General features: G+C 34.6%; 1 protein-coding gene across 2 annotated transcripts in view; it reads right to left on the reverse strand.

Annotated features, from left to right (window-relative positions):
• Positions 1–14,978, reverse strand: part of LOC127881403 (hypoxia up-regulated protein 1-like) — a 45,858-nt gene continuing 30,880 nt past the window's right edge. For both annotated transcript variants that reach the window (XM_052429259.1, XM_052429260.1), the window contains exons 17-25: positions 14,884–14,924; positions 12,787–12,888; positions 11,965–12,156; positions 10,510–10,625; positions 9,221–9,431; positions 8,030–8,257; positions 7,270–7,585; positions 6,933–7,004; positions 1–2,327 (exon numbers count right to left, since the gene is read on the reverse strand). In XM_052429259.1, the coding sequence (XP_052285219.1) occupies positions 2,263–2,327; positions 6,933–7,004; positions 7,270–7,585; positions 8,030–8,257; positions 9,221–9,431; positions 10,510–10,625; positions 11,965–12,156; positions 12,787–12,888; positions 14,884–14,924 (1,343 nt within the window). In that variant the 3' untranslated portion in view covers positions 1–2,262. The remainder of the gene's footprint in view (positions 2,328–6,932; positions 7,005–7,269; positions 7,586–8,029; positions 8,258–9,220; positions 9,432–10,509; positions 10,626–11,964; positions 12,157–12,786; positions 12,889–14,883; positions 14,925–14,978) is intronic.

Below are 14,978 nucleotides of genomic sequence, written 5' to 3' on the forward strand. Positions count from 1 at the left end.
TAAATTTGTTCAAAATATTTTATTTTTCAATCAGAACTATTTTCATAAATTAAATACTTCACATCTGAACAAATTGTACAAATACACATTCCCTTTCAATTGCTACTAGAGTTTAATAACTGACACAACCAGGATTTTGTCTTCTTTGCAATTCACAAAAGAATATTCAACTACTTGACAGGTAGAAGTACAAAGTAAGATACCACTGAAAATGCTATACATTTTATTTCTTGAAATGCATGTTTTCAACTAGACCCTGTTTACAATATTTACAATCTTTTGGCCAATATCAAAAATTTAACAGGACTATGATGAACATTAATTTTGTCAATGTGAAACAAATAAAATGCTGCAAACTTGGAATAACTCATTTGTTAAGTTAAACACTCAGTTTAGCCTATGTTATAGTGAACAAAGCTTTACTTCTGTGTCTTACACAATAGTTGCAGGCAATTCTCTTCAAGTTACTATAAAATACATTCAATATGTACATTTGTGTACACTTGTATTCTGTTCCGTATTTTAGACACAACTTCAATTAAACAATTCTACGACGACGATTCATATATGAAGCACTTCAATGCAATAAATAGATCACTAAAATGGAAAAAGACATGCCTACATATTTTTGCAATACCACACTCCTTACACGATTTCATAATGCTCTTTCTTACTTTCTAGCATTCAAAATATCACTCACAAACTAAATAGTTTATCCAAAACAGACACAATATGGCTAATAAACACAGACACACTAGTTACAACTTTACAAGACACGAAAGGTAACTAGATATCACAAGTTATTAAAGTTAAATGAAAAAACAGCATTGGGAAAATATATTTGAATCACTGTTTAATAATGTATCATGCGTTGTTTTTTACACAGGCATTTACACGGATAAACAATATTTCTGTATCAAGAAAAATGAACTATTTTCTAAGAAGTTGATTACAATGTGCTAGTCATAAGTACAAGTAATTCTTAGTCACTTGCAAATACGCAGTGTTCAGTATTGGTTATAAGGTGACCACTGCAATATTAATCATATTTCAATTTCAAAATAAATCGAATTCAAGATAAATAAAATTTCATATCATTTTTTTCAAAAACAAGCACACATGATTTGCCTTTACAAATATTGTCATTTTATTTAACTTTTTATGACAAGTCATTCCAATATTTACAATTCATAACATTAAGAAAGGTGAAATTAACTTGCACACAAAACTGGAATGAACAACAACACTTAATGTTGGCAAATATAAGAAAACATAGGGATACTCACATAAGTAATTTTAACAAATAACCTCTTTTCAAGCTTTTGTGGCTTGAAAACTGTGCTATTATTTCCCATGACATTCAGTAAGCTTCATTAGCCCTCTAAAATAACATTATCAATAACCAAGACCATGTCTGTACACTAAAGAAGTCAAAGGGAACACATCTTGATAATTTGAGCTGTGTTCTGAGAAAACTGGGCTTAATGCATGCTGGTAGTGTTGTCCTGGATAAACATGTGCAGTTGGCATAGGCTAGTCGGGGACAACACATTACCATGTTATGGTATTGTTCATTCAAAGAAAGTCTCTTCTAAGCAAAAATTCTGTTGAGTTGGAATATATCCTCCCAGATTAGCCTGGGACAACAATTTGTCCATATTAATTAAGCCCAGTTTTCCCAGAACGAGGCTCAATAACAATGTTAAATGGATTTTTAGATTTGCATAAAACACCCATTTATTATATCTACTTGTAACTAAAATTCTTCTCCAGTTTAAGTTGATGAAAACTTCTTGATTTTAATAAATATTTTGTTTGCTGCATAAGACTATAAAATTAATGCTATGAATAACCAAGACAGTACGCGCAAATGTCACATTGTGATAATAAACCATCTTTAAATCCTTATTTCAATGACCAAAATACCATTTATTTTATTTTTAATTGATGCCTTCACAATTTTTAAGCAAATGAAGTTTCGTTTTCATGTATATAAATTACTGGAACATCATGTTTAAGGTTCTCTATTGTTGCAAAAATTGATTAATATAAATATATTGTTATTTCCCATTTATAAAACAATGCTAACTTACTACAGACACAAGTAGCACAGGAATAGCACAAACACAAAAAAGGCTAAATAATTATTTTTAAAAAAAGCTTGGCAATTCAATCAACAAGATGAAATGATCTGGTCGGATTTGTGACATGGTTTGTCGGTGATGAGAGAGAACTGAATGTAAACCTATGGATGAGGTAGTGTTATAAATCTCCAGCATCGTGTGTTACTTTGTCTTTAGGTTTCTGTGTTGTAGTTTCTTCTTTCGCTGAAAATAGTAAATAACAAGTTCTGTTTGTAAAACATGCATGACCCCCATATGGGCTGTCAGTTGTAGTGGCAGCCATTGTGTGAATACATTTTTGTCACTGTGACCTTGACCTTTGACCTAGTGACCTGAAAATCAATAGGGGTCATCTGCAAGTCATGATCAATGTACCTATGAAGTTTCATGATCCTAGGCCAAAGTATTTTTGAGTTATCACCCGGAAACTATTTTACTGTTTCGAGTCACTGTGACCTTGACCTTTGACCTAGTGACCTGAAAATCAATAGGGGTCATCTGCCAGTCATGATCAATGTATCTATGAAGTTTCATGATCCTAGGCAGGGTTTGTTTTTTTTGGCCCAATTTATAGCCGAAATTCGGCTATATTCCTAATTGCAAAAAGTATACTTTTTTCTTAACAAAATTTTCAATTTTCTAAGTATAGAAAAGGCACATAATTCTGTCAAAATGCATGCCAGAGTTATCTAACTTTGCCTACCCAGTCCCCTCATGATAGTTAGCAAGTGTACAAAGTTTGAAAGCAATAGCTTTGATACTTTATGAGAAAAGTGGACCTAAACACAAAACTTCACCAGACGCCGACGCCAAGGTGATGACAATAGCTCATAACTTTTTTTTCAAATGACCTTTACCTTTGACCTAGTGACCTGAAAATCAATAGGTGTCATTTACGAGTCATGATCAATGTACCTATGAAGTTTCATGATCCTAGGCATAAGTGTTTTTGAGTAATCATCCGGAAACCATTTTACTATTTCGGGTCACCATGACCTTTGACCTAGTGACCTGAAAATCAATAGGGGTCATCTGCGAGTCATGATCAATGTACTGATGAAGTTTCATGATCCTAGGGATAAGCGTTTTTGAGTTATCATCTGGAAACCATTTTACTATTTCGGGTCATCGTGACCTTGACCTTTGACCTAGTGACCTGAAAATCAATAGGGGTCATCTGCGAGTCATGATCAATGTACCTATGAAGTTTCATGATCCTAGGCATAAGCCTTCTTGAGTTTTCATCTGGAAACTATTTTACTATTTCGGGTCACCGTGACCTTTGACCTAGTGACCTGAAAATCAATAGGGGTCTTCTGCGAGTCATGATCAATGTATCTATGAAATTTCATGATCCTAGGCATAAGCGTTCTTGAGTTATCATCCGAAAACCATTTAACTATTTCTGGTCATTGTGACCTTGACCTTTGACCTAGTGACCTGAAAACCAATAGGGGTCATCTACGAGTCATGATCAATGTAACCATGAAGTTTCATGATCCTAGGCATAAGCCTTCTTGAGTTATCATCCGGAAACTATTTTACTATTTCGGGTCACCGTGACCTTTGACCTAGTGACCTGAAAATCAAAAGGGGTCTTCTGTGAGTCATGATCAATGTATCTATGAAATTTTATGATCCTAGGCATAGGCGTTCTTGAGTTATCATCCGGAAACCAATTTACTATTTTGACTCACCGTGACCTTTGACCTAGTGACCTGAAAATCAATAGGGGTCATCTGCGAGTCATGATCAATGTACCTATGAAGTTTCATGATCCTAGGCATAAGCTTTCTTGAGTAATCATCCAGAAACCATTTTACTATTTCAGGTCACCTTGACCTTTGACCTAGTGACCTGAAAATCAATAGTGGTCATCTGCAAGTCATGATCAATGTACCTATGAAGTTTCATGATCCTAGGCCTAAGCGTTCTTGAGTTATTATCCGGAAACCATCTGGCGGACGGACATACATACTGACGGACCGACATGAGCAAAACAATATACCCCCTCTTCTTCGAAAGGGGGGCATAAAAATCTATTAACAGTTCATGTTAATAGAGATGCATTTGGAGGAGGGGGGGGGGGGGGGGGGGGGGGTAATACATGTTTTTTTTATATATCCACATAGCAATATGGACAACAGATTTGTTTTCCTGAAAATACCTCAAAAACTGTCATCAGGTATTGACTTTTATTTTTTTTTGTGAAAGGGCATTGGCAAAGTTCATTACTGTTACTTTCATATTTTTTCATTTATTGCCCTGTCTAAATTGTTATACTTAAATTGTGTGCATTGCATATCTTGAAAACTAAAAAAAGATATCGACCAAAAACTTAGTCTCTATAATGCTCAAAATCTACGAAAATTTCGTAAAGTATTTCGTAAAATAAAGTTAACACCTAAACAATCAATTTTCCTTATAGCAATAGCCACAATTTCAACGCTAGATGTGGTATGATTACATAGATTTGTACATACACAATGCTCGTGTTTATTCTTTTGGTGACACAATTCCATTTTAATTTCCCGCGAATATGTCTATTCATACTTCACATGAACTCTAAAATGGCACCATGTTAGTGTTGATGTGTCAGATGAATAGATATCGTTGCGGAAAATTAAAATGGAATTATTTATGCAAAACAATAATAAAAACGAGCATTTTGTATCTACAAGCATTAATTTTACCGGACCACATCGGGCGTTGAAATTTTGGCAATTGTTACAGGGAACGATGCTTTTGAATTGTTTCGCTATATTTTACGAAATGTTGTACGAAATTTTCATTGATTTTGAGTAGTAATGTTATTTTAAAATGAAGCTGGATGTCATTAAAGGGATTAGCAGTGGACAAGAGTCTTAACTCTTGCTTTCATATTTCGAGTAATTTCCCTTTGTTTATTATTTACATTGAAATAATGTCACATGTGGCAAATTATGGCAATTTCAAGAGGTATCAAATTGAAATTTCGTAGGTAAATCTCAATTAGTGCAGTGAATGAGAACCATAACTTCTGCTTTATTAATTTCAAAATTGTTTCCTTCACGAAGTTTCATGGCGAAATTTTGTCCAAGGTATTTAGTTACAAGTGACAAGAAGACTCATCAGCTGTCTCATGATTTGTATAAGATACTTTAAGTGCCAGATGAATGACCTTGACCTATGCGGTAGAGAGATGTGTGTTACATGCCACATGCCATCTTATGATGGTTAACACGGAGCCAATTTATTTTTAAATTCAACAATTTATGGCATAGCTATATCTGAGATAGGAATTTTCAAGCAGTTTTAAGACAAAATTTTAATTTTGACCTCTAAGTATCATCTTGATCAATGAGATAAGAAGCCATTTGTTATATGCGACACAACGTTTAATGATGGTTTATATTCTAGCCAAGTGGTTTTACAATCCATCAATATACAGCAATGGTAAGGTTGAACAAGATATGTGTTTGTAAGAAACACTATGTCCCCCTTTTCGCCGCTTTGAAGCTATATATTTGACCTTTGACCTTGAAGGATGACCTTGACCTTTCACCACTCAAAATGTGCACCTCCTTGAGATACACATGCTCGCCAAATATCAAGTTTCTATCTTCAATATTGCAAAAGTTATGGCAAATGTTAAAGTTTGACCAAACAAACACACAAACAAACCAACAGACAGGGCAAAAACAATATGTCCCCACTATAGTGGTGGGGGACATAAAAAGGAATTTAAGTTGTTTTATGGCCAAAGTTTACTTTCACCTCATATAACCTTGACCTTTGAGGTAGGGAGAGATGTGTTAAATGCATCATGTTCTTTTATGATGGTTAACATTTGTGCCATATTGTTTTACAATCGATCCATATATGGCAAACTAAAAGCGGGATTATACGATTTTGTCGAATATTTATGATTTTATATAAAATGTGTAAAAAAAGTCATTATATATACATTTCAATATATATTAAAATAAAAGTTAAGAAAAACATGTGTCAAAAATGCGAAATAAGCCAGATATTTATTTCTGAAATTGAAAACGGCTGTACAGCCGAATTCACCAGCATGTATACCATACATGTACGATGTGAATCTAAATTAAGTTTAACGGTTTATTTGAATTCCTGCAACAATATCTATTCATACGACACAAAAACACTAACTCCGATCCTAATACAAAGACGAATGCTTCAGTTATTGTAGGAAAATATGTACGTCACAATCGGTTCGGGGTGCTTTTTTGTCTTTGCTGCATTTTATGAAAATCGGCTTTAATGTATATTTTTTCTTGCTTATTTTGTGTTATTGTAACATATTTCATCAATATGTTACAATTAAACACATAAAAATCGTATAATCTCGCTTTAAGGCTGAGACAGGAAATTTCAAGTTGCTTTATGACAAAATGTGACCTCTAATGCGACAATGACCTTCAGGTAGGGAGACAGGTGAGACATGCCACATTTTGTCTTACGATGGTTTGTTTATCTTTGTGCAAAGTTATTTATTTAAAATCTATACATATATGGCAAAGTTATAATGGCCAAGACTGGAACTTTCAAGCTGTTTTATGGCAATAATTTGACTTGACCTTCTTGTGTTTACTTGACCCTATTGCAGCGAGACTGGTGTAAATTGAAATATGCTGTCTAATTATGGTTTAATTTTGTGTCAAGCTTTTTTTAACCACAAATATATGGCATAGTTATAGCTGAAACAGAAATTTCAGACAGACACTTGAACAGTGCAACTGCTATATGCCGCCTGTCTTGTAGGGGGAAAGGGAGTGGGGGGGAACAAAGTCACAACCAACATACCTGTCTGAGATTCATCTGCAGGAGGGAGTTCAAGGGTCACCTCAGGCTCCTCACTAGCTTTCGTAGTTTTATCTGAGTGACAATACAAAAATTTACTTGTACAGTCTAGAATAGCTGAGTTATAATGAATACACAAGAACTACATGGTGTAGTTTATGATGACATTACAAAGCTAGCATTGAAAGGAAACATCAAAGTTATACATTATTTTTATTTAAACAATTTTATTCAGGTTTTGAACACAATATGTAATTTTTGTCTCTTATATAGAACAATCACAAGGCAATGGAGCGACAGCATAAAGAGCTAAATGTTCAGCATGAAGTACATAACTTACCTTTTTGTTTTTTAGATGATTTCTCTTCTTTTTGTTCCTTAACCTCCTCTGCAGTTTCATCTTCAGCAGGAATATCTTCAGTTTTCTCCCCAGCTATGTCATCAGCTTCTGGTACAGTGTCATTGTTGCTAGTAGTTTTATTAGTTTTACTTGCTTTTGGCTTGCTCTTAGGCTTCCATGTCTTTGCCTTGTTGATAAGATACTTCACTTCACGGTCCAGCGCTTGCATTTTCAGACTTATGTCTTCTAACACCAGTTTTGGTTTCTCATGAGCTGGAATCTTTTTCTGCTCTGCTACAGAGGTTTTCTTCCAATCCTATAAATAAAATAGTGTTGTAGATTGATTAAACTTCAAGTATATTAAAAAACAACAACAAATATAACTATTGGTACAAAAACTCAAGATATCATAATAAGTAATATATTCAATCATGTATCTATAGCAGTGATTTTAATGTGTCAAATCTTTACTGTTTTAATACGACAGCATGCCATATTCTTTTTAACATACGCAAAACAGTATCCCGCATACAGAAAACACTGCAAGGCTTTTTTTATGACTTTTTCTCTTTGACTTCTTGTAATATGTTTTTGACTCCTCAGTATTTTATTGAAAGAGCACCCAAAATAAAGACCATGCAACTAATTCTTTCTGTAAGAAATCTGATCCGTCAAGTCTCCAAGTTTGACTATTAACTTCAAATCTTAGGAAATCTTGTATCTAAAAACATTCCAATCAACACCACTTCCAAATCCTTACCTCTGTTTCATTGATCAACTTCTCGAGTGTCTCAATCTCCACTGCTGAGAACATGGCGTCCTCAGGCTCCATACTGGAGATGTTCTTGATGCTCGCCAGGAACACCTTGGAGTGGTTCAGCATGGAGTTGAGGGCCGCTATGGCCTCTGGGCGCTCCTTCATCTCTTTTACACGGAACTCCAACTCCTTCATTGCTTTCTTCAGGCCCTTCAGCTTCTCTATGTACTTCTGCAAATTTAAGCAACAATGTTAATGCAGTTGTTACACAGGGATAGGAAATACGGTACTTAATTTTGTATAAGGTGCTGTTTTTTCAACTGGAAGTTTCCATTTAAATAATTAAATAATGGTATGTAAGCAGGGGCTCACTTGCTAATTGCCCATAAAATTTACATTTTGGTGATAGGCCTATAGATATCTGAAAGATCAGAAGTGGACAATAATTATTGAAAGACAGCTGGGGGAAAACAATAGCCAAGCCTTTTTTATCTGTAGATAAAAAATATTTTACCCCACAATCAAATAAACAATAATAGTGGCTGATTATAAGTTTAGATAGTTTAGTAAGAGAGTTTAGTATAAAATTGTCACACAACTTTTTAAGTCACTAATGCACAAGAGACAAAACATTACCTAAACGAGAATACAAAATAAAACACCAGTTTGCATTAACCTCTTTGGGAACTGATTGCTGATTAGTATGATCAAATCAACAGGATTTAAAGGTTTTACAAGCAAACAGAATTTACATCTCATTTAATGTCATTGTACTGGTTATGCTTGTAATTCACATGTTATCATTAGAGAAATTTCACAAAAATTAAACTTTATACATAAATTCCTAAATGTACAATTATCCACCAGTAAATCATAGGCATCTAATTTCAGGAAAACTGGGTTTTATGCATGTGCAAAAAGTATCATTCCAGATTAACCTGTTCAGTTCTCACAGGCTATTCAGGGACGGCACTGATCGCCTAGACTCATCTTTTGTTTACCCAACATGCATTAAGCTCCATTTTCCAAAAGTGAGGCTCTCATAACCTAATCATAACCTCGCACTGTCATAATTGTCATAATTACTCAAACAACAAAAACAGTCATCAAAATTCAAGTAAAAATTGAAAAAGGTCATATAAATTGAACTCCAAAATAAAAACAGTCATATAAATGCATCAAGTCCCCACTGACCTCCTTGGGAGTGCCTTCCTCGACCTCATACAGCCAATCAGATGCTTCCTGCAGCATTGTGCGCAACTTCTCCCTCTCCTCCTCTGTAGAACACTTCTCGTACGTCTTCTGGGACAGCCGGTCTGTCATCTCGTACACAAACGCCTCCAGCTCATTCTTTGCCTTCTCGAGAGCCTTCCTGTCATTGTCTCGCGCAGTCAGGTCGGCCAGTCTGAAATGAGCAGTTGCATTTGCTTAATGAGTCGTATCAGGGATGACATTTTCCGAATTTATGGAAAACAAGAGCTGTGTTTGTGAAAACACAATGCCCCCTCCATATATTTGACCTTGAAGGATGACCTTGACCTTGATCTTTCACCACTCAAAATGCACAGCTCCATGAGATACACATGCATGCCAAATATCAAGTTGCTATCTTCAATATTGCAAAAGTTATGACCAAGGTTAAAGTTTTGGGACAGAATGACCGACAGACAGGCCATAAACAATATACCCCCGATCATTCGATCTGGGGGCATAAAAAAATCAGTATGACTGGTGTTGGTGGTGTTTCATAGTTTATGGTGTTAAGTCCATATAAGCCACATTGTGCAGCTGGAAAGTGTTGTCCCTGATAAGCACGTGCAAACTTCATAGGCTTATCTGGGACGACACTTAACAAAATGCTTCAGCCCAGTTTTCCCTGAAAAAAGCTGTGCAGTATGCTTGTTGTTTGTGTTTAATAGTTAATAGTATCGAGTCCAAATGAGCCTTGTTCTAGGAAAACTGAGGCTTAAAGCATTTGCTTTATGAAATATTTCACATATAAGAGGTTTCTTCTAAACAAAAATAAAGTTAAGGCAGAAGGTGTTGTCCCGGCTTAGCCTCTGCAGACAGTCTCATCTGGAAATAACACTTAATGCACATGCATTAAGCCCAGTTTTTTTACAGAATGCAGCTCATATGTCTGATGCTGAAATATGTAAGAACTTCCATATGTGGTTCATTGGAATTGAAAGCATAAGTTAAAGTCTTGTCTAGGTATTCAGAAATTATATCATACGTCACTATTGGCACATACATATGTTTTTGCATGCATTTACTACAGGTATTTAATATTTATGCTACAAACATGCATTTTCATTCATACATATTCTTCTAATAGGACGTTTTGCCTTCAGTGTTAAATGTATTCCCAACATGAAATTAAGTATTAAATCATTGTCTCAATAATGAAAATCTTTGTAATCAAATTCAAAAGCAAGAATAGGTTTCTACCCCCCCCCCCCTCAATGGACAACTAGTCTCACTTTTTCTTCATAGCCCTCAAGGCCTCCTTGCTGGGTGGCTTGATATCATTCACAGATGCCTCCGTGGTGATGTTCTCCTTCACAAGAACAACCTTTGGCTTCTTCTCCCCATCGTCCTGCAAGTTTAACACATTACGGGGTTTAATGCATGTGCGTTAAGTGTCGTCAAAAACATGTCCCCTACCGGCTCCACCATTGTCAGAAATTCCACCATTGTCTGATTATTTTTTTATTTGTTGCCATACAAACCAGAATTTTTGACGTAGGAACAAAATGAAATGAAGTTCATAATGTCCATATTGTCATCTATCCATGTTTCAAGTTTCATGACAAAATATGAAAAACTTTTAAAGTTATCGCAGGATCCAGAAAACCACCATTTTCAGCAGTATTACTAGTCAATTTTTACCATAGCAACCAGAATTTTTGACATAGGAACAAAATGAAATGAAGTGCATAATGTCCATATTGCCATCTATCCATGTTTCAAGTTTCATGAAAAAATATTAAGAACTTTTAAAGTTATCGCAGGATCCAGAAAATTGTGACAGACAGACAGATGCATAGAGCGAAAACCATAAGTCCAGGGGACAATAAGCCTGTGCAGTCCAAAACTGTAATTTCATTTATATTATCACTACTTTTTCTTAACTTCTTATTATTGTATTCTATTCAACAACATATTATTTTAAGTAAACAACAAGAGATGTGTTTGTCAGAAACACAATGCTCCCTAGTGGGCCGCTTTGAAGCCATAAATTTTACCTTTGACCTTGAAGGATGACCTTGACCTTGACCTTTCACCACTCAAAACATGCAGCTCTATGAGATACACATGCAGGCCAAATATCAAGTTGCTATCTTCAATATTAAAAAAAGTTATGACCAAACTTTCACGAAGGTTAAAGTTTTAGGAAAGAAAAATACAATGATATTTCACCTTTGACCTTGAAGGATGACCTTGACATTTCACCACTAAAAATGTGCAGCTCCGTGAGATACACATGCATGCCAAATATGAAGTTGCTATCTTCAATAATGCAAAAAATATCAAACTTTAACCAAGGTTAAAGTTTGTGACAAACACATACAATGACTGACTGACACAATGACAGACAGACAGACAGACAGGCCAAAAACAATATACCCGCGATGTTTCGATCAGGGGGCATAAAAAATAGATCCTTAGTACTCACTTAACTAGATGTTGTAAGTATCAACTATTGATACCATAAGGGCACAGGAGAACAAAAATGGAAAATGGAATAAAAAGTGAAGTTTATTAACTTTGTAGGTTTATGAAAACTGCAAACACAGTATAGTTTACAATTTACAATTTAACTATTACCAATAAATACACCAATATTTTGTAATTATTTTTCAAGGCATTGTTTGATTGTCTACTTGACTTATTAATTTTTACAACAGGGCTTCAAAAACACCAAAAGGTAATACCTTTTTCTCTTCATCTTTTTTGTCACCATTTTTGTCATCTTTCTTCTTTTTATCCTCTTTGGGTTTCTCTGTTTGTTCTTTTTCTTTATCATCTCCCTTGTCTGACTCTTCTTTCTGATTATCAGTTTTGTCTTCATCCGCGTTCTCTTCTGCTGGTTGTTCCTCTTTGTGTTCTTCCTTTTCTTTTGAGAACTGCATTGTGGGAAAGAAAAATATATGTTCTATTTTAATCAGACCACACATCTGCTAATTGTTTTGTTTTTCTGGCAACGACAACCAGAACATTAATACCAGGTAACAGTTATGACATGCGTTAAGTTATCTTTGTTATGAACTTGTTTTTAAGCAAATCACTATTTACACATAAGTTCCAAAAGTAAATAAAAACAATCATGCAGACAAGCATCAAACCAAAACAAAACTGTCATGCAAACTTATAACCAAATGCCATAATACTGTAACAATTTATTAAAGACAAATCCTGGATTTTAAAGGGATGGTCAACACGTCAAAATTTCAAAAATATGTGTGAATAAATAAATATATAAATCTCATTACTTGTGTTGTTCTCGAAAGTGGAAATATGCGGGAAAATTCAAATGTAAAAGTCCAAAGAACAGATCATATGGTTAAATGTGATAAATCTAAATTGTACTTAAAACGTCACAATTTGGTTTCACAAACCATTTAAAAATAAAAACCTATAAATGTTAAAAATATATATCTTTGTTCAATAGTCACTTTGAACAATTTCCTTAAAAGTTAGCATAGTAAAAATAATAGTTCTTCAAGGTAGTCATGATCTTATGAACTCCAGCTGACCTTCTCCTCCTCATTGCCACTTTCTGATTGGTCACTCTTAGTTTTCTCTGGTTCCCCATTACCTCCACCCACTGGTTCCTGGCTATCAGCAGTATCATTACCCTTCAAAGAGAAGGGAACCAACTCAAAAATTATAATAAAAATAAATTCAAAATTTCCTCCACCAAAAAAAGTTAATACCAAAACTGAAATACTTTGTATATAAAAAAAAAATCCTTCCCTTCCAGTAAAATACAGAATGAACTCATAATTTGATAACTATTGGTAATAAGAGCACCGCATAACGGGTGCCAACGCTCGGCTGCGTGTGCATTTTTTAATAAATGAAAGCTTGTCAGATTATTTTTTTTAGAGGTCACAGTGACCTTGACCTTTGATCTAGTGACCCAAAAATGGGTGTGGCGTGTAGAACTCATTAAGGTGCAGGCTACATATGAAGTTTCTAAGTTGTAAGTGGAAGCACTTTGATTTTAGAGCCGATGTTCAAAACCTTAACAAAATGTTAAGGTTTTAGCACAACGCGGACGGCGGACATGATGACGGACACGACAAGACGAGCTGGCTATGACAATACCTTGGGTTTTCTCCGAAAACAGCCGACTAAAAATAGGCTTGATGCCCAAAGCTTATAGTTTTATAATACCTAACAGGTGTTAACAAATAACAAAGATAACAAATATGTATTCTGTGACAGAATCAGAGCTCCAGATAAGGTTTTGTGAAATTCTTAAATTACTACCAGATTTTCAAAAAGAATTCTTAACTCTGAAATTTTATTCTTAACGTTACTACTAAGTTTTGGAAAATAATTCTTATTTTTTCTAAATGACCTACACAACAATAATAATGGTTATTTTCATGCAAAAAAAAATCAAAATAAACATACTAGCATCTTTATTTATGCGAGTTTTACAGTGTCTTTTCAGTATTATACAATTTAATTTTTCAAATACCTTCATGTGCCCAAATTGTGCTTAGATTGCATGCCTTAGATGAATGTTTACATATTTCACAATTAAAACGGGTCTTCCCTTCAATCTTTTCAACGATTAGCCACGGGACTTGTCCCTTCCACTCGTTCAATGTTTTTTTGTATTTAAGTTTGGACCCGTCGTGTCACGTTTTTGTTTAGCTTTTCCGACTGTGTCGGCAACTGAACATACAACATCGTTTAAGATCTTTTCTATAATGTCTTTCTAACATTTAACTTCGGCTCACTTTGCGTACAATATGTTTAAAGCGTGTTTTTGGACGCTTTGCACTTTTTTTATGACGCTCTCTGGGCGCCGCCATTGTTTTTTGACAGATAGACTGTACACACCGCTTTTATTGGAAAAAATGCGCTTTGTTAAACAAACCCGATAACCATTCTATACAAGCACCGCAAAGATCTTTAATACGCGAAAAGAACTCAATAAAAATCGATATGAACCGATGTAAAAATAATATTCTTAAGTTGATTTTGTAATTCTTATTGGTACGACAAGATTTTAAAATAAATACGTAACGGACTTGAAAATAATTCGTAATTACGAAAATACGACCCTTATCTGGAGCTCTGAGAATGTCATCCTCTGTTCTATCCTATGAGAACCAAAACATACTAGCAATTGCTGCCATACAGACATCAATCAACCGCATATAATGAAAAGCCTATTAAGTCTTGTTTTACCCATACCATTTAAACAACCATCTTTTTTTTCCAGTTAGAATTTAAAGTTGTTGTTTTTTTCAGAGTCAGATTTAAGTATTATTTCTGATTAAAATGAGGTAAAACTTTCTATATTAAACTTCCGGAATAAGGAAATTCTACCAATATCGCATGTGCAAACAAACAGAAATCACAATTGGCTGTGTGACAAAAATACACAAAATGAAAAATGCATCTAAGAACAACAAAATCAAACACTAACACAAGTTTTACCAGGTTATACTGTAACACATAACAAATACTTCCTTGACTGGATTTTTTCACAAGAGTTCTTTAAAAAAATAATTCCATAAAGCAGACAGTGTCTTCTGATTAACCTTTGCACACATGCATTAAGCCCAGTTTTCCCAGAACAAATCTCTTTTCAATTGTATAACATAACTTACCTCTGTTGAACCGAACAGTCCACTTAGAGTGTCTCCAAGCTCTGGAAAAACGAAAGCACAGATCTACATAGTCACAATTTTAAATGAGATCCATG

Source organism: Dreissena polymorpha, chromosome 5 (genome assembly GCF_020536995.1).
Source record: "Dreissena polymorpha isolate Duluth1 chromosome 5, UMN_Dpol_1.0, whole genome shotgun sequence".
Classification (NCBI taxonomy): Eukaryota; Metazoa; Mollusca; class Bivalvia; order Myida; family Dreissenidae; genus Dreissena; species Dreissena polymorpha.